The sequence below is a fragment of the Medicago sativa genome, chromosome 7 (assembly GCF_051527215.1).
Source record: "Medicago sativa cultivar Bolivia chromosome 7, Bolivia_mono, whole genome shotgun sequence".
In the NCBI taxonomy this organism is placed as follows: domain Eukaryota; kingdom Viridiplantae; phylum Streptophyta; class Magnoliopsida; order Fabales; family Fabaceae; genus Medicago; species Medicago sativa.
In genome coordinates, this window is record NC_140755.1 from 59,578,646 (window position 1) to 59,599,342 (window position 20,697).

Consider the following 20,697-nt stretch of genomic DNA (forward strand, 5'->3'; position numbering starts at 1 on the left):
GTCCTCATTTCCAGAGGGTTTATATTTGTTTTATAAGATGTGAAGAAAGTTTTAAGCATTGCAGACCCATTATAGGTTTAGATGGTTGTTTCCTTAAAGATGCTATGGTGGACAACTATTAACTGCAATTGGGAGAGACCCTAATGACCAAATGTTACCGGTTGCCTATGTTGTCGTTAAGGGTGAGACCAAAGATACTAGGAGTTGGTTTTTGCAGCTACTCAAAGATGACTTCGGAGGTATAAGATTGTGTGAGACTTACACATTCATTATTGATCAACAAAAGGTACTCTGGGTTATAATATTCAATTTTTAATTAGTTTTACATCGAACTTGAAATTCTGTTATCATTAAAACTTTCTTATACGTAGGGTTTGCTTCCAGCTATTGAGAGTTACTTCCTGGAGTATACCAAAGGTTTTATGTAAGACATTTATACAACAATTTTAGAAAGAAGTATTATTGGAAAAAGTTGAATGAACTCATGTGCAGAGATACTAAAGCTACTTATACAAATGTCTGGGAGAAATAGGTGAATGGAATCTGGGCTATCTCATAACAGGCTTACAACCATCTACTACAGATACTAGCGAAACTTAGAGCAAGTCAAAGTTTACCAATGGTCCATTGTGTGATGCACTAGTCAGCAATTTGCCTGAGTCATTCGAATCAGACATAGGTGGTCCAAGGCAAACCATTTGTTACAATGTTTGAGAAACTCGGAGTTTATTTGATAGATAGATGGGAAATAAACATACAAAAAGTGGCTAAGTATGAAGACAACGTTTTACCAAATATCAAAGAAAGGCTTGACAGGGAGTCCAGTTATACAATCAATTGGATTGTTAGGTAACCTTGTTGAACTTTGTGCTCTCATTATCATTTATATTGTGTAAATTATGTCTATAGCTTAATATATGAATTGTTACGGGCCTGCGTGGTGGTGAATATGACTATGATGTTATACACATTTCAATGATTGGGGATAAATACTCTATCACTATTGAAAAAACTACGTTCATGTAGAAAATGGATTTTAATTGGGTTGACATACTGTCATGTTATATCTTGCATGAAAGATCAAAGTTTTAAATGTAGAACAATATGTTCCAAATTGTTTTAGCAAAAAGACCTATGAAGATTGTTATAGGCCTGCAACTCAACCTAGCGAGTCAACCAGAAATTCATCTCAATCTGTTGGAAAATCAATTGTTGTAACTACTTGGAAGCCAAAATGCTGCAAATGCAAATGCTGCAAACACAACTTCTCAAAATTCGGATTTGGAACATCGCAAAAAATTCTCCACACTTGTTTTTCTCCACAAGTACACTCTGTACATGATCTTCTTCTCAAGACAGATCCAACAAACAGGGACTATCCACCTTGCTACAAATGAATCTTGGATTTGAAGTTATGTGAAACAATGGACATGATGATTTTTTTAGTTATGGGTTTGACAAGAATGGATGGTTTGATGAAAATGGGTGAAGAAGTGAGAAGTGTAGAAGAAGATCATAGAAAGGAAGAAGAAGGAGAGAGATTGGATCTGATTGTGCCACCTCACGACCCTATCACCAACCAATGCATGTCATGTCAGCGTCTATGTAGGCTCAATTAATGTTTTTTGAATTAATTTGGTAGACAAAAGAAACTTATGAGACCAAATTAAAACAAAAATTAATTATGACACAAATATAAAACCTCGTAAATATGAAACTAATATAAAACCTTGTAAATAAAAAAAGACTAAATAAAAACTATCAGTCTATCACATCTAACACGCATAAGATGTTCCAAAACTACTTGATTGTGTGGGGCATGGCATGGAACAAGTACATTGGCTTTGTTCTACGGGATGAGTTCACCTTAGTTTGAACATAGAAAACATTGTTGTGTGACATTTGTCAAACAAGTGCAACACATCTCCCTAATGAGAGCATGTAGTCTTGTTTTATAACAAAAAATACAGACCCCAAAATGAAAATGGTACTTATGATATCCTATTTATTCATATTTGACTAATTTACTTTTTTTTTAGGGAAAGAAGGACTAATTTACTTCTTAATACTAGTACCATTTTGTATCAAAAACGTACTACCAATTTTTGTTGGACCAATTTATTTTTGATTTTAGAAAAAAGGCTGTAATAATTCAGATTCGATCAAAAGATAAATAAAATTTGCCAAAAATTATTTCACCTAAAATCCCAATTTTAATTCTTCTAAATTATTAGTGAACTCATTAACTATTCAAGTTATTTGGAAGACTAAATTTTTTCTTTCATTCATCTTAACCCTTCATTATTATCATTATTAAGGAAATGATAGCTAGTACCACTCGGACATTTTTTAAAGACATTTAATAATAAATTTTTGTAAGAAATTAAATATTCAATACATCAAAATTTGTAATATTTAACTTTGTAAAAACATAATTTTTAAATTTAAGATATTTAGAGAGTGCCCGACACACTCGTTAACAAGACGGTCACTAAATCAATGGTCATTAAGCTATGGCTTCACCGGTGGACCTTAGCAGCCGCCATAAAAAAGAACTAGAATTGGATTCTTCAGTAACCTTCCTTTGCCTCTCAACCTTTTATTCTATTCTTCTTTCTTCTTCAATTCAAAAAATCGTTCTTCTTTTTTTTTCTTCACTTTTGAAAGTTTTATAGTTACACCTTCAAATTCTCATGCCATTTACTCTTCACACCCCCACCAATCACCCTCACCCCATATCATGGAACCTTATCACACCAAAACAATCAATACCCACTTATCAAAATCTCATTTTTACAAGACTCAAAGCTTTTTCATCTCTCAGAACTTCTCTTGACTGTGTCTCTTCTGATGGAGGAGGAGTTGACAAAAGTTCGCAACAAATTCGGCTACCCTTTGTGGTTAAGAGTCCAAATAAGGTCACTAGATTCTTCTGGAATGGTGGCTGCTTGGAGTTGGTCACTGTTAATGGTGGTGGTGGTGGTTCTGCTTCTGATGATGATGGTTTGTTGAGGGTGTTTGGTTCTGTTGTGAGAGATTTTTTCATTCCTAGAGAGGTTAATGAGAATTATATTGATTTTGTCAAGTGGAAGCTGCTTCATCGTGTTTTCAGCTCTGCTCTTCAAGTTCTTGCTACTCAGGTGCTTATTAGATTCTTGGTTTTTGTTTCTTCAGGGGCTAGTTTATTTAAATTATGGAGTTGATTTGGTATTGACTTGTGTTATGTTTGGATAAATAGTTATTTGTATCATGTAAGTGCTTATGTATATATGTTATTTATTTTTATAGCAAAAGACTATAAGCTGTCTTCATAAGCTATCCCATAGAGTTTATGAAAATAAGTTCATAGGTGTTTCGAAATAGTCTGACAGTTGCTTATGTCAGTAGATAAGGTTAAATAAGCAAATCCAAGCTTAAACAAACAGGTCCTTGTTCATGAATCTACTTACATGCATGAGGGAGGGTTCAAACTTGGTTTATCAGCATTTGACATGTCCTGTGAACATCATGAAAGGGGGTTAGGATTGTTTTGTATCGTGTTATATGATTGGATTCGTTTGCTTTTGAAGATTGGTAGTTCCTCCCTGGTACATGCATTCAAGTGGAAAGATTCAATATTCATATAAAAATCTGTTGTGTTGCCATGTGTTGTGCTTGTTTTCAGGAGGGGAGAGAAAGTGAGCAAGCTAAGGCCTAGTTTGGAGATTAGATTTTAGCTTATGAGAGCTTCACAATAAAGATAAAAATGTGGTTTTTCACTTACGAAACAGTCCTTAAAAAATGGAGAGGCAGCAACTAATTCGAACTTATACGAGTAGCTATTATTTATAAGTCATGATTATTCTGAGAAGTTTTAAGTATCTCTTTTTCCATTAGTGCTTCTTTGAAATCTATCCGAACTTGGTGTTAATAAGATTGTATGTATCCTAATCATTCATCAATGGATGCGTGCGTTGCACTTTGTATACTCCATTAAGCTAGATGGAAGTTCATTTAGGTCTTGTTGTATTTGTTTATCTTGCTTGTATAAGAACTTACTATGTTACAATCAATTAATCTCAGGCAATGTTTACAGCCATAGGAGTCGGATACTCCAGTTCCCTTCCATCAGCTGCTGCCCTTAATTGGGTTTTAAAAGATGGTCTTGGACGACTAAGCAAATGCATATACACTGCTAGCCTAGCTTCTGCTTTTGATACTAACTTAAAGGTATTTTAACTTCCATTTTCAAAGGAGTCAGTTTTCTTCTGTCGGCACTCAGCAGTTTCTGCAGGTGCCAACACTAGTTTTGGCATTTGATAAAAAAAAGGGTTAAATGCACTTTTGCCTCTTTTGCCATTTGTGCGAATTTTGGTTTACCCCCCTTTAGGGGGCAAAAGTACATTTAACCTTAACTAAAATGTCACATGAACAACCGTGAAGTGCATGATGGTAATTCAAACTTCATTTGATATGTACTAATTATAAATTGAATCTGATTACTCTTTCTCTCTCTGTGCATGTGTGTACCTGCTTTAAAAAGAGAGTCAGGTTCACTACATCTGTTCTTTTTGTTGGAAGCATTGGACTTGAATTACTTACTCCTACATTTCCTCGATTCTTCCTACTGCTTGCAACTATTGCTAATATTGCTAAACAAATAAGCTTGGCATGCTACTTAGCAACTCGGGTAAGGATCAAACCACTATCGCATTAAGTTCTCTATTACATTTAATCTTTTATTTTACAAAAAAAAGCTTTCTTGGTTTGGAGCTACTCGCGTGATGATATTACAACACTTAGGTGGTTAAGCAGTTTTACTCTTAGTTCCCTAATGGCCTAATGTATAATGTATAATGATTTTGCAGAGACTAACACAGTATACCTCTTAGCAATTGCCTTTCAAATTCAATTATTTTTTTTGCCATGTTCATATTTGTTACCATCTTTATCCCTTCTATTTTCCGTCTTGTGCATTGTTCGCCTTTTCCTTTTTATCTGAAGATTGTATGCATATACTTTTACGCAATTCTTCATATCATAAGTTTACCCGTCATGCAAAAGTTCCCTGCTTTTTTCATCTATATAGTATACTGATTGATATACTTCCTTTTTCCTGTGAATCTTGATATTTTCTTTTTGTTTACGCAGTCAGCTGTTCATCAAAGTTTTGCAAAAGCAGACAACCTTGGTGAAATTTCTGCCAAGGCACAGGTTAGCATAAGTGTTTTTCTTTTTTGTTTACCTTTCTTTAATCTGTTTATTTGTGGATTGTATTATGAATATTTAATATATTGCAGATTCAAACAGTGTGCTTTGACATCCTTGGTCTCATGCTTGCTGCCCTTGTTAATATGTGGATTGGGAACCATCAAAGGTTGTTATTTCCTCCATGATGAAATGTTACTATTTATGTTTTGCTGTAAAACTGAGAGCTGATTGTAGTGTATTTACCTTAAGAATTTGTGACCTTATCGCTCTAAATAAAAGAGAAAAAAAAAACTTTAACTGTTGTTACAAGGCCATGATGTATACTATAATAATGGACTTTTCTTGTCATGTATAGGTGTATGATATATTTTTCATGTTATTGCTTAAATAATTTGACTCGTTTTCTAACTTCAGTTATATCTTGGCTTTCAAGACCACAAGCAGGTCTCCATTTCTTTGTTTATCCCTTTTTTGCTTTCATGGACCTTTTCGGGATTTATCAGGGACTAAAACATGTCCATCTGAAAACCTTGACTAAGGTATGTTTTCTGATGGCTTTAGTTATGAAGCGGTGTTCAGATTTAAGACTTTTTTACTTTTGTACTTAATCGCCTGAAACTGAGTGATTTTGGAAGAAATGAACTGTGGTGCTCCTTCGTTGTCTATTTTAACATAAAACGTCCATTTTGTTTTTCTTTTATTAAACACACAAGTTTCGGTTTTATAGTGTAGGACTTGTTGAGAGTATGTGTTTTACTGTCTTTTTGGTGCATTTTGTTTTAGGATAGGCTTGAAATCATTCTGAAAACTTGGATTGAGTTTGGATATGTGCCTTCCCCGGCAGATGTGAGCGAGAAAGAAGTAATCAACTTTATGGGAGTTAAAGGTAAAATGCGACGGACTCTTACATTCGTGTTTGATACTTTCCATGGTGAGGTTATAGTCAACTAATAAGATTTGATTCAGATAAAAGCTTATGGCCAATTAGAATTGGGTGCATAGATCCCAAGGACCGAATACCTGAGTGTTCAATGAAGACCATACAAAGCATAACTGATGAGGATTATTACTTTGTATGCATGGAGATCTTCGAAGGATTAAAAAGAACTGGCCAGGTGAGCATGATTATGAGATTATCTTGGTGAACTTCCTATAAAGTAGTTTTGTATTCTAATTGGTTTTTATTTTGCTTCTTTTTGTCTGTGGCGATTTTCTAGTTCCGTATCCTTCTTTCCATCCGTGAAGGAGCTGAATCAAAGCATATAATTATGGGTTTGTTGCAGGTAATAAGACAATTCTTCTTGATGATTTTTCAACTACTATTATCAATATTGTTATTAATGTATTATTACTGCTAGCTAATTTGAATCCTCTCATGTTCCTTCTTTCAATGTCATGTTACGTCGGAGAAAGACACAAAGTCCCTCTTTGGTTAAACAACTTAATTAAGCGCTAATCATATAAGTGTTTATGTATAAGCTGTTTGTATAACAAAAGATAAAATAAAGTCAAACTGTTTTCATATAAGGTATAAGCTATCATTCGCGAGAACATGAGTTCGAATCATGGGTGGAACAATCCTTTGCCAGACTTTGTTTACCTCCCAGCCGGACTTCGGACTATCATAGCCCATTTCCTTGAGAACCGGAGGGTAAGACCTAAAAAAAAGAAGCTATATGCTGTTTTCTCAAGCCATCCTAGAAAGCTTATGGAAATGAGCTGAAAACAGCTTATGAAAATGTCATAAGTTGTTTTCATAAACTCTGTCAAACAGTTTCACAAATATTTATTCCAGTAGATAATTCCAAATAAACCAATTCTACTAGGTCCAAAACAGTTATAGGGTCCATTAAACTTGACTTTGTATGTTTTGATGCATCCTCCCTTTCCTCTCATGTGATAAGATAGGAGTATATTTTTTTACATGAATCAAACGACGTCATAATATCGTATCATGAAACATGTCTAACATCAATTAACTCTAAATCCTTCTTAATTAGTGAATTATCTTCCATTTATACTATGGAAGGGAAAAAATCCTTTGGCTTGAAACCCAATTTACTTATTCTAATGATATTTCTTTTTGACAAAAATTCAATCTGTAGGCCTGCTACATCAGAAGGACTCTTCTAAAGTGGAATATTAGCATAGGGGAAAACAATGCATCAAACTCACCACTAGAGGATTGGTCTGTAATTGTTGAGGATGGCAAGAAGTATGCAGAAAGGGATGTAACTAATTTGATTGATCAAATGGTGGGAATGGGTTGGGTGGTGAAGAACATTTTATTGTCAAAGCAAGAACAGGCAAGATACAGTTTTGTGTATGATTAATTAAAGATGGTTTTCAAAATTTTGTTGGCTCCTTAATATCATGGGAGTGTTTGGGGGGTTTACTATTCATTTTAAGATTAACCTTAAGGGCATTGGGTTAACTTTAGTGGAAAAAGTAAGAGATCCTAATTGTATAAACAAATGAGTAAAGAAATGTATTTTTAACATATCCATGATTTTAATGTATTTTTACATAGAATAATGATATTTTGACATATCCAAACCGATAAACTTTACTTTTCTCTCTAAATGACATTCTCCATCCAAGTTCAAGAAGACTATTAAAGTCAAATCCGTGTAGTACATAAAGTTACTTTAGATGTTTACTTTACGCAAGTACAATCATAAATAGTAAATGAATAGTGAGTTGGTCATGTCAATGACAAATGTCTTTTTGTATTTTTGTTCTTTTACAAATCTTGGTCATCAAGAAATGTGAGGATGACTTTGATGATGAGGTATTGTCCTCAACATTGTGATCTTCGTCCTCAGCTTAAAATACCTTATCTTTACGAAGAGGCGTGATAATCTTATTGAACTTAGGGTGAGGATAATTGATGTTTGTGATTCTACGGTGTATCTTCAATGTCAATTTGCACTCAAAACTACACATCAAATAACATATGAGATTGTGATAATCATTATTTCGAACCATCAAATAACTTTTTCTTTTTTATAAAATCTCCACTAACTGATATGAGCTCAAATGAATCAATTTTCATAGAATGTAACTAATTTGATTGAAGAAATGATGAGAATGGTTTTGGTGGTGAAAAATACTAGTCAATAAACGGGGGTTAGAGATCAAGAAATAAGCTTCTTTAAGTGAGTAAATGCCATCAAAATTTTGATTCCATTCTCACTCGTCATCTAAATTGTCCAAAAAACATTAGTCAATAAATTTCTATACTCCTCCATTAACATTATCCGACCGAAAAAACTTTCTTCTTCACTTCTACCCCTCACTGTCAACAAAACTCTGATCGTCAAGTTGAAATGTTTTAAAAAAGGAAAATCCACTTTGATTTAATTTAAGGACTATTGCGATTATTTTATCAGCAAATTTTAGTGTTAAAGAAAATACACTCCTGTTGTCAAAAATTATGGCGTTACATTTTTTTAAAGGAAAAATTATGGTATTACAAATTTGTTGCTAGTTTTGATGAAAATTATAAGTATGAATAATAGAAATTTTGTATTTTCATATATATTTTTTGTATTTTTATATTTTATTATTATGAATTATAAGCATTTTCATATTTTGATAAACTAAATTATAAATATGGACTATATATTTTATTTTTTTTGAGGAATATAAATATGGACTATATAATATGCTGCATTCACATTAGCACATTTTTCTTGTTAACATTTTTCACATTAAAAAAACAAGAAAAACAAAATAAACACGTGGATATAAATAAGTGGACAGTAGATGATTCTAGAAGGTGATAGATGCAACTGGAAAAGTGAAAAAACAATTCATGTCGTAGAAAATCTAAATCTCCAATGCAATTTGTCCGTTTATTTAACACCGCTTTCCCTTGTTTCGTGCTTTAACAACTAACGTGTTTTGTTTTGTTTGTTTGAACTTTCCTCGTCTCCTTCATAGTAATCTCTCTCTCTCTCTCTCTCTCTCTCTCTCTCTCTCTCTCATTTGTGAATTTCCTCCAATTTTGGATTGTTGTTTCTTTTGCAAAGGTAGATTTTTTCAAATAGATCTGTGATGAATGTATTAAAGTTTGGATTTTTAGAATTGGGTTTTTCTCAATTGGGATTTACGTACTCCATTCTGGGTAAAAGTGCAGTTTTTTTTTAATGGGTTTTGAGTTTTTTAAAAGAAAATTATCTGGGTTTTAATGGATGTGTTGTTCTTTGAAAAGGGTCATTGTGTTTTAGTTGTTTACTTTTGTGAATTATGTATTTTTGTTGGAATATAAATATAATTATATACTTTGTTTGATTATTGTGTTCTAATAATGATGGAAATTTTGAGGGTCTGTCTTGTGTATGAGAAACTGGAATTGTTGGTAGAATGCATTGAAATATTGAATTAACATGTTTTTCAGTTGAAGATAGTTTTTTTTTTTGAATCTGCTATGTTTTTTTTTTCATATGATTACTCAAAATTGTTTTTTTTTCTTCTAATGTGGTTTTTGATTCTGTTAGGTTCTATTGAAGAATTTACGATTATCTTCAAGTGTTTTTGAGTGCTTTACTAATTTTCATTCAACTGAACCACATGGCTGAGGTATGTGGTACAATTAGTTTTGCCATATTAGATACTTGCAGTGATTTTATTTATCATGATTCATGGCATTTAATACTTTAATTGTTTGCAGGAGGGTTACAGGGTTACTCTTAATGTTTATGATCTAAGCCAAGGACTTGCTCGACAGCTTTCAACGTCGTTTTTGGGGAAAACCATCGAAGGCATATGGTGAGTGTTTGTTTCCCTTTGTTTTAGGTCCGTACCATAGTATAATGTTCATGATCTAATGGCTTAATTAGTTGTTGTATTTTAGAATTACAGATCAGAGGTTTGTTTTATGTCTATGTTGTGTTGAATGAATGGCATTGACTTGTAACTTTTTGAACTACAAAGCATTAACATAATACACGGAAAATATATACAACACTAGCACTGACACGTTGACATTGATAATAAATTGATAAGTGGAAGAGATAGAATGTAACTATGTGTGTTGGGTCGTAAACACAGAAACCGAACACACCTTTAATCTGCAGGGTTGGTGCTACATAGCTTTACCATAGGTTTGTTTCTTTCCTCTTGTATCTTGAATGTACATGCCAACATCTTGGTTGTGCTGAACGATGTTGTCTATGGCAGATCATAGAAGATAGTGGTTTGTTCATATTCTACTAATTATCTGACAAAATTTTGTACTAAATTGAGTATTGCGGGACATTAGCGATTTGTTTAATTTCTGTCATATGATGGTGCTATAGTGTTACTATAGCCACTATTTGATAACAATGATATTGAAAGGTATATTTTGGTTATAATTTCGGGTATTGTGTTTATACTTCAGGCACACAGGAATTGTGGTTTATGGCAATGAGTACTTCTTTGGTGGTGGCATACAACACTTGCCTGCCGGATCAACACCATATGGAACTCCACTCAAAGTGGTAGAGTTAGGTGTTACTCATGTTCCAAAGGATGTGTTTGAAATGTATTTGCAGGAAATCAGTCCGCGGTACTTGCCTGAAACCTATAGCTTGCTTACTCACAACTGCAACAACTTCAGCAATGAAGTTGCTCAATTTTTGGTTGGTGCTACCATTCCTGATTATATTCTTCAGCTCCCTAATGAAGTTATGAACAGTCCAATGGGTTCTCTTTTCTGTAAGTTATCACCTACAACACTTCACTCGAATCAGAAATTCTTCTTAGCTGTCCGCTGCTTGTAGACAGGGTTATGCCTTAGTAGCGTATGATAGTATCGTATAATAATTCTTCTTAGCTGTCCGCTGCTTGTAGACATGGTTATGCCTTAGTATCGTATAATAGTAATAATATTTTGACATATTGAGTAACAAAATACACTCACTCAATCAAATCTTTATGGCATGTAGAAACTGTTTAACCAATAACTATAGACAATTTGGAAATACTTTAGGCATTTTCATATAAATATTGTATTGCTTTTGTTTTAAGATATTTTTTTTGGTCTAATAGTTATGTATACAATAAGAACTGTTAAGAGTTCCGCATAGGATTCGACAACCGCTATCGGACCTCTCTAGTCATACTGTATATGTCCAATATGGCCTTGAGGGGGTATGTGAAGAGTCCTACATTGATGACACATGGCCGGATAATGAGTTTATAAGTAGGAGACATGTATATCCTACAAGTCGTTTTTGTAGTGCTGAAATTCATACATTCTTCCAAATTTCCGGTAGTGTCTCGTGTCATCAGATAAGTCTAAATAAGTCCGTATAAATACATCCTTAGCTTTGCATCACTTTGCTTATATATGACAAGTAATTTTCAAACTACATTTGTTGCTGTATAAATTGAATTTCTAATGTTCATGTATATTTGTTCTGCTTAATACTGTCGGTACTTACATCTATATCTTCAATTTGACAGTGCCAATGATTCAGAATTTAGAGACAACATTAAAATCCGGCGGTGTTCCACAAGTACCACAATTCAGGCCTTCCACAGTGAGTCCTGCTTCAAATTTTGCCTCAGTCACCACCCAAAAGAGTTCAAATGCACCTAACTCAACCACCGAGAAAAAGGCTATTCCCAACAACGAAGTAGCAAAAGGCAAAGAAGAAGAAGATAAGAAGACAGAAAATGCAGTGTCAGCTTCTGAAAAACCAGCACAACCCAATGGTGTTGTAAAAGATCCTTTAGGTGATGCAAGGAACAAGGTTCAAGATGAGATAATCAAAGAGTTTGCTGCAATAATGGCAACTGGGACAATGCGTGCTAGTGAAGCTGCAGCACTTGCTACTAGAAGAGTTATGGAAAGACATGGCCAGATGTCTGTGTCACAGAGTTAACAACAATTGTTTCTGTCATTTTTATTTTAATTTAGTTAACAATTTGTTATGTATACAATGTCACTGCAATTGTTTGTGGTGGATTTTTAAATTAAATTTGAGACACAATTGAATCACTCTCTGACTCTGTTGTGTGGATGTTTACATTTTGTTACTTTTGTTCTTGAATTTTATGGCGGAAATGGAATATATGCATTTGAAGCTGGCTAAAGTGGAGGCAATTATATTTAATTATTTTAAGTGAATCTATATTTTGGATTAATTTATCTTATGAATTCAGTTTTCGATCTCAGCTGTCCGTTTGAGATCAAACTGTGGAGATTGAAAACTGTGTCTTTTTAGTTAAAACAATCTTGGCTGTACAATTGTGATCGGATGGCTATCATTCATTACAGCACCCTGCTGTAACACAGCAAGGAATCCTGTTATATAGAGACGGCATTTTGGTGTAGTCTATTTTTCTCAACTATATTCATTCAAATTATTGTATTTATATTAATTAAATAACATTAAATATGAATAATTTCATGAACAATATCAAACACTAAAATAAAATTTATTTTGATCTTATTTGCCTAAATCGTTTTTGTCAAATTTATCGATTTGAACAGTCAAACACAAAACGATGAAAGTGTTCGGGAGTGTGGAATTAGAAATAAATGAAATAATCTTGCATGACCGTGTCCGTGAGTATTTTAGCACACAAAAATGCATATTTTTTTTTAATTATTTAAACATATGTATTATTTTATTATTTTCTCGTTTAACTTTTCTCAAATGTCATTATTTTATTCTTTTTTTCATTTTACACTTTTCTCAAATATGTGAGTGTGTCCACGTTCAGATATACTTGTGCCACAAGTATTTTTCATAGAATTGAAGAAGATGGAGGTTCCAACTTGCAAGTGGGTCAAGAAATAACGCAGTTCAAAGATGCATGACCTCATGACCTATGTGGACAAGTCAAACAAAGTGGGTGCATTCTACATAAGTGCCACCCATAAGTGAGGATGGAAGAAAGATTCAATATGTACTATTTTTTTTTTGTGGGAAGATTCAACATGTACTTGTCAATACGCGTTTCAACGTCAATTTCTTAACGCCAAAGTTACCATTTATTGTACTTTGTGGGAAGTGGGAACGTTGTTTATCATGAGAAATAAAAGAAGTTATTGTTCTTTCTTGGTAAAATATTGTAAAATTGAAAGAGGAAATTGTCTTCCTCAAGGGTTTCTACTATTGAAATCTTATACCTAAGATTATATATGAAACAGAAATAAAATACAAAGATGTGTAATGATGAGTTATTCAAACATGGTTTGGTCGACTCAATATAGTTCTTTAACCAATTTGGAAGATGTATTGCAAGTTAGAATTACTCAGTTTATGACGTGTGTGCGTATGGGTGTGTTTGTGTGTGATAATGACATTGTGATTATAGGAGGTGATTATGAGAGTATCAAACATTGAAAATCACCAATTTAAAAAGTTTAGATTAAGCACTTGGACATTCAATGCTTACTTTCTAGGGATGGGTCATAGAAGTAGGTAAGATGGAGTGGGGTATTGTTATTTCTTAGAGAAAGTTTGCTCTAAGATCTTAGTGTAAAGTGTAAACCTAATGGCCCTCCAAGATCTTAGTGTAAAGTTAATTCTAGATCAGGGAAAGACCTATCCTAATCTAGGCAGATACTAAAGATTAGCTGCTAAACTAAATTATACTACACCAATTATATTAATCAATGTTGTAAGTTAATTCTTTAATGTGATCGAATGTAGTTGCTCGAATTCTTAAGTACAAATCGAAGTTCACTTCAAAAGGAACATGTTTTCACTAATAAACGCCACAATAATATTTTGAAATACTCGGATGCCAAGTGGACAAAAAGATAGGAATCTATTTCTGGTTACAACAAATTCATGGAAATTTCTCTCTAGGCTTATCCAATTTCTCTTGAGCCTTGAGCTGTATTTAAGTACCGTCCGGTTCTCTAATGACAGTTAAGTATTGTTTGACATTTTTGGAAGTGGTTCAATCACTTTATAAATTAGTATATAATTGATTTAAAAAGTCTCTCCATAGAAGTTAACTGTCGTTGGGATTATTTTGGTCTTTTTGGGTGTCTGAGAGAAAAAATGGAAGCATTTCGGGGTGGTTTGAAGAAAAAAAGAAAGCATAAAGAGCGATTTTTTAAATTTATGGATGGAAATAAAAAAACACATTGTTGTTTCTTTGTCTGGTATAAAAACCGAGTATTAGACTAAAAACACATGTCCCCGTGATCTTAACACAATTAGAAGGAACAACGCATTATATATGCAGGTGTTGATGTTCAAACTTCAGACACTTCACTTATACGTTTAAGAGGTGATTTCTAGCCTATAGAGTACTTTACAATAAAAAAAAACATTATTGTGGCAGCTAAAATTTTGAGAAGTTGGTCTTACAAAACTTATGTGTCACATAACTAGTCAGCTTTGCACCTCTCCAATTTATTTATTTTAAGAGAAAACAGATAATATAAAAGTAGAATGCGATTTCCTTATATAATCTCAAAATCGTATTTTTTTTAATCAACTATTAGGATTAAGTTCTTTTCAAAGTAAAAAGAACTCATGGATCAACTTATGATATTTGAATTATATTTTACTTATTATTAATTAAATTAGTAATCCAAAGTTTTTTTTTTTGAGGGTAGTAATCCAAAGCTTGTCAGCAGATTCTTATTTTACGCAATCCACTTCAAAAAGGCACCTCAACCATAAAGGAAAATTTTATCCAAGGAGCAAATTTACAGAACCTCAAGGCAATTTACATGGCTTTCCAAATGTAAAACGTGTATACTTCTTTTATACTATTTCATCAAGTTTTTATTCTTCTATTTTTTTATAGCAGTACATTTCAGTTATTGCAACAAAATTGGCAGTACCAAAAAAATATTTTACAGTTGAACTAATAACTAAAAAGAATGCAATGTACAAGCTATGGTACAGCATCTGAATCTTGTGTTCTTGGCAAAGCATGCTCTTCATCTCTTATATTCACATCTTCATTTTTCAATTCCACAGCAGTAGCTTCTGTTGATTTGCTAAAAGTTTCGGCTGGAATGTTGATTCCCGCAAAGCCGATCATGACAGCTACTGCTCCGAGGTAATCCATGAAGGGAGGAGAATGTCCAGTGATGGTATCGACAATGGCAGCCAATGGGACTTGAATTGTGAGTCCAGCTGTTGCTACTGTGGTTGATGTAAGAAGAACAGCCTTGGCCCATAAGTAATCACTCAGCACATTGTCCAGCAATCCTGGTTTTGATAGGAAATATAAAATGTACATGTCAAATAATGTAGAATGAGGAAAGGATACGTGGATTAAAGGGCATGTTTGAATGAGAAAATGTTTTCAGCTTTCACCTTTAATTACAAAATTCACACGCTATTTTCAGTTTATTTCCAATTTTCAAATATTTGAACAGAAAACAGTGCAAACAAAAAAGTTGTTTTCAATGTTTCATGTGTAAATATTTGAAAACAAAAACCAAGATGAAAATAATGTGACGGTTTTGTAATCAAAAGCAAAAACAGGTAATGAAAACAAAATTATTCTCAAACCAACCATGGTGAGTCATCTTAAAAGGAAAAAAGTTGGGGACATCTGTTACTTATAGAGCCATGAAAGTCATATCAACTCTTTGATGTTCTAATCCATGTACAGATGCAAAGTTGTTAATATGCGGATAAAGTGTTTTTTGAAGTAGCAATAAAGTGTTTGCCTAATAGATTGTGCTCATTTATCACTGAAAGATAAAGTGATTGCAGTAACATGCCAATAAAAAAACAAAAAATAATCATCATTGTCAGCCAACAAAGATTTGCACAACATGGTACTAACAATTGGAAGATCAACAACGAAGCTTAAAGACACAAATGAGCTTCCAGCTTCTCACTAAGAACGTCATAAATGAAGTAATGCATACATAGTTTTGTTTTCTAGGTTTGATAATTCTTATGAGTTTAATGGAGACGCACTGACATCCAATAAGAACTCATGATTTTGCCAACTAAGCACAGTTTATAACTGCAATTTAAAAATAACTCAATACTGGGTTCTCATTGAACGCCCGTGTAAGAGTAAAACTAGTTTACACTGACAGTGCATGTCCCCTTTTCCCAAATAAATTCTTTTTTTGGTGGTGGCCGGGTTCGAACCCCAAACCTTGCATATTTTATGCATTGTCCATACCAACCGAGCTAAGCTCACGAGGACTTCTCAAATAAATTCTAAAATAAGGTGGGTGGCTTTTTAAGAAAATTTTAGTCAATCTCCCACCAAGATGTATTCAGCTAATGATGGTCCTCTTGATCAATACTTAAGATGTCTCAAATATTTTAGACATACAAAACACATGAGAAGTGTTCCATTGGAAAATCAAATCAGGAATAAGGAATAAAAACTAAGCAGGACAAAAAGTTGCTGACTTTTTTTTTTTTTTTTTTTTTCTTTATACAGAGTGCATATATATTGACCCTTCCCAGATCTCATAACAGATGGAACCTCGTGACTAGGCTACTCCTGAACCGTTTCTTAAATTCTAGCAGCAGTCAACCAAGTCACAGGGTGCGGAAGTGATATTTTTTATTATAACAGAAGGCTACCAAAGTGAAATGGTATGAAGCTGCAATTTATCTCTCAAAAGAATTTCTGATTTATGGTAACCTATACGGCTATACCTATTCATTTTTTTTTTTTTTGACTAAACCTATACCTATTAATAGAAATCTAAAATTATGGTATCATTTTTAGGGCTTCCTCTTATTACCATCCAAGCAAAATATGAAGAAATATTAATTTCCTTTTGCTTGTGTTTCAATCTACCGAAGCTTAACATTTTGAAGGTAAAAAGTTTGCACCAGGAACTATAATCAAATTTGCTCTCAGATTAATTTTCATTAAGTTTATATGAACCAATGTCAACCCTATAGTGGTTTACGAGTATTATTTATCGCTAAAGCTGCTACTCACAGGCACAAGCAATTATACATTATACATATATAAATAACCAAGGTCTAAACGAGATTTGTCTCCTTCTAAAGTGGAATTCGCTTTAGAGGAAAAAGTGATGAGTTATAACTTACAACTATTGATTGGAAAAGAAATGTTTGAGCTTGTGATAGAATGCACACAACAACAAATTTATTTAAATACACTATCTTGATTTTCTCATCAATAGTTACAACTCTTCAGTTTCCTTTCTAAAAAGAACCCTTAAAGGAGCCAAATTCGTCCTAAAAAGAACCCTTAAAGGAGCCAAATTCGTCCAAGAGAATGCTCATATTTGCAAAATACAATATGTAAAGGGCATGCACCAAGAGTAAAGGGTAAATGGGAATGCCATTCATAAAACAACAAGAACAACAACAATAATCGAAGCCTTTTACCAGGGTTGGGTTGGATGCATAGATGAAATAATATCGTATTTTAAATCATGTTAATGTTAAACCATTTACATGTAAAGTCATCTTATTAGTTTAACCTATAATCATGACTATCATTTATTTGATCTACTCTTAGCAAATAACAATTTCATTTCCCTAGAAAAATGCATAAAGAACTTAGCCACTTCATCAAACTCCAAAGAAAATGTAAAAGATAGCGAATACAAACCTTTGCCAATAATCAGACCAAGCTGCTTCCAAGTAAGCATATAAAAAGGTTCGGCCTTGGTGAAATTGAGTATTAGGGCAACTGGAAGAAAAAGTATAACATTGAAAAGCCCCAGAAATCCAAGAAACTGAGCCATACTAGCTTCACCATTCTTTCCATCATCGTCATTTAATTTCTTGCGAATAAGGGTGATATACACTGCATACAATCCTGCTGAAGAAAGTGCAAAAATGTCTCCAAGAAGAGGATTTGAGGCAACTGTTCTTAAACCAGATTGTGAATCACCAAGACTTACAATTATTGTTCCTCCCATGCAGAGAAGAACACTAAAGAGCTTTAACCAAGTAAACTTTTCTCCCAAAAAAGCTAGTGAAACCAAGAAGGTAAAAAGACTGGATGCACTGCTTAAGATTGTATTTGACTGCACATAACATGAAAAAGTAACTAATTTAGAGGTGTGTTATTTTGACACAAAATGAGACAACAAAATTCGACAACAATTTGGACAGTAAATGCAAATCAAATACATGGTTAGTTACAATTAGTAGATGATTAATTACTACAACAAGATGTCACTCATTGCCATTCACAAAACACAATTAACCATGATTCTGACCACAATTTTTCTGTGTATGTTTGAATAGAAATTGTGGTTAATAGATAAGATATCTATGTATATTTGAAAACTTAAGAATCATGTATATATGAACCTCATTTGGAGGGTAATAACTTATAATGGATACCATATTTATTTGAATGCCTAGAAATCATGGTTAGTGACGTTCAAAATTGTGGTTAATTACGTTCAATGAATAATTAAATAAGTTGTAACACCTTGTTATATTCATTAACTACTCATTGAAAGTAAGCAGCCATATACTCGAACGACGTTAACCATCAAAATTGTTTTTGATTTTTGTTGTCAACTTTGTATGTCAAACCATAATTTCTGCTAATTTAAGCTAAATAATGAAGTGAAACAAAAGTTAAAAGCAAAGACAAAAAATTCCAAATTCACTCACCGTGACTGTAGTATACTTCAAGGACAAGTTAAAAGTGAGTTGAGCGAAAAACCAAAACGGGCATATCAATAAACTAACTTTAGCGACTCTGCAACGAGTCCAACGCCCTTTCTCATCCAACCCTCTTTGATCAACATTTTCAACCAAACCAACCCGACCAACCAATCCTCCAACTACATCATCCGAAGGCAGCAATTCAGAACCATCATTCCTATCAATAATCCCATCCACCTCATCAATAACCAACGACTCCACAGCTTCACCGCTCGCCTCATTATCTCTAAGAAGTATTGCCTGCTCCGACTCCCCTAACCTCCCTTTAAAACTCTTATCACTCTTCCAAAACAATAAACTACCATAAGAATCCTCCAAATACCTCCCAATTTCAACAATTGGAATCAACACCACAAACAATGAATTGCATATGTAAGTAACAAGAAACGGCGACACGCCAGCATCTACAACAGATTGCACTACAAAACTAGCAGCTATCCATATTATTGCAACAGCTATTATATATATCAAACCTAAACCCCATTTCCATGCTTTACTATCCAAATCTTTTGAACCCACCATTATCTATATATCACCAAAAACCCTTCTCAAAATTCAAAATCTAGCATACCCAGAAATCAAAACATGTTCTAATTGAAAAATTATCAAGACCCATTTTGCAATTCTAGAAAATAATCACCTACAAGCTACAAGAAAGTCGTAATTTGGATGACTTAAACTTTGAATGAGAAAATCATAATCTGACACAGTACGATGTACCTGTCGGATAATCAAAATCGGTGGAAACAAATTTTCTATGATGTCGCGAAGCAAATTCTTCGTAGAAATTGAATCCAAATTATGGGTTGGATCTGAATTTGTGATTTATTCAAATTTTCGTTATGAAATCGGTCGAAAAAGTTGCAAACAGAAATCTATTGGTAAATGTTATTCGCACCCCACTTTTTTCCTAATACACAATCACCTAGGACCTAAAATAAAAAGAGTATAATAGATTTACACCGTCCTCCAAAAAAAACCAAAAAGAAAACACTATATTCACATGTATTATTTTATAAATTCTGCTCTTTACCCAAGTAAATATAAATAAATTACGTAAATTGAAAATGATGGAAATCAAGAAATTAGTTAAGTTAAACAGTTCGGATTGATTCATTCTTGAACAAAAATCGACTTTATGGGAGGTACGGTTCTATTGGCGTGCATCCAGTAGGAATTGAACCTACGACTTCGCCAATTATGAGTTGATTCAGCCATGGATGTTTGGTGGGAATCCTAGTACCTCATGAATAACCAAAATCAATTGAAGTGAAATCTTTTGGATAAATCAATTAAATATATAATCAACAATTAATTTTAAATATTTTAAATATAGGAGTGTTAAGATGAAGGAACATATGTTCAAATTTTGGATTTTAGAATTGAGAGAGATATTTAGAGAGAGCAAGAATTCTCCCTATTTCTTAGATTCGTGGACTGAATTCAATTCAGCGATATCTTTTATTCACAGATTTTGCTCATTCCCAACTGAATTGCCCATATTGCCCCTGCGTAAGTTAACTCACGCTGTGTGCTGTTATATGGTCAGGCAGAGCCTCATTTCCTCATTTCCAATCTCAAATCTCTCTCAAATTACCCAACTCCGAAATTCCTTGAACTTCAAATCAAACAATACTCCAATAACAAGAACAAGTAAGTTTTCACTTAAATTATGTTGGTATGATATATTTTTTCACTTAAACTATAATTTTTAAGGTTTAGTGTTTTGTTAAAATTTTGATTTTTTTTTTTTGCAAGAAATGATAGAATGTTACATGTAAATGACTTATAGTGCTTAATTGTTATGATGTTTAGATGTTTGCATGATTATGTTAGATTTTTTTACACTTAGATTAGATTTTTTAAGTTTTAGGGTTTAGTTTAAATTTTTATT

The 20,697-nt window shown here is 33.2% G+C and overlaps 3 protein-coding genes across 5 annotated transcripts; 2 read left to right on the top strand and 1 right to left on the bottom strand.

Annotated features, from left to right (window-relative positions):
- The first annotated feature begins 2,581 nt into the window (after positions 1–2,581).
- RUS4 (root UVB sensitive protein (Protein of unknown function, DUF647)) lies at positions 2,582–7,773 on the top strand. Its single transcript, XM_085730841.1, has 10 exons — positions 2,582–3,140; positions 4,063–4,209; positions 4,523–4,669; positions 5,131–5,193; positions 5,280–5,356; positions 5,624–5,729; positions 5,974–6,076; positions 6,157–6,305; positions 6,408–6,473; positions 7,296–7,773. The coding sequence occupies exons 1-10, from the start codon at positions 2,694–2,696 to the stop codon at positions 7,521–7,523; spliced, it is 1,533 nt and encodes a 510-aa protein (XP_085586967.1). The 5' UTR covers positions 2,582–2,693; the 3' UTR covers positions 7,524–7,773.
- A 1,308-nt stretch (positions 7,774–9,081) lies between these two features.
- Positions 9,082–12,181, top strand: LOC146907250 (PPPDE putative thiol peptidase family protein). Of its 3 annotated transcripts, none has more exons than XM_085730844.1 (5): positions 9,082–9,319; positions 9,693–9,774; positions 9,866–9,963; positions 10,577–10,893; positions 11,644–12,181. In XM_085730844.1, the coding sequence occupies exons 2-5, from the start codon at positions 9,766–9,768 to the stop codon at positions 12,063–12,065; spliced, it is 846 nt and encodes a 281-aa protein (XP_085586970.1). In that variant the 5' UTR covers positions 9,082–9,319; positions 9,693–9,765; the 3' UTR covers positions 12,066–12,181. The 3 variants fall into 3 exon arrangements, with proteins under 3 accessions (XP_085586970.1, XP_085586969.1, XP_085586968.1); XM_085730843.1 differs by having other exon boundaries at positions 9,082–9,224; XM_085730842.1 differs by having other exon boundaries at positions 9,082–9,134.
- A 2,701-nt stretch (positions 12,182–14,882) lies between these two features.
- On the bottom strand, positions 14,883–19,693 carry LOC146907251 (EamA-like transporter family). Its single transcript, XM_085724258.1, has 3 exons — positions 18,750–19,693; positions 17,728–18,148; positions 14,883–15,368 (listed from the first exon to the last, which is right to left on the bottom strand). The coding sequence occupies exons 1-3, from the start codon at positions 19,323–19,325 to the stop codon at positions 15,049–15,051; spliced, it is 1,317 nt and encodes a 438-aa protein (XP_085580384.1). The 5' UTR covers positions 19,326–19,693; the 3' UTR covers positions 14,883–15,048.
- Between the last annotated feature and the right edge of the window lie 1,004 nt (positions 19,694–20,697).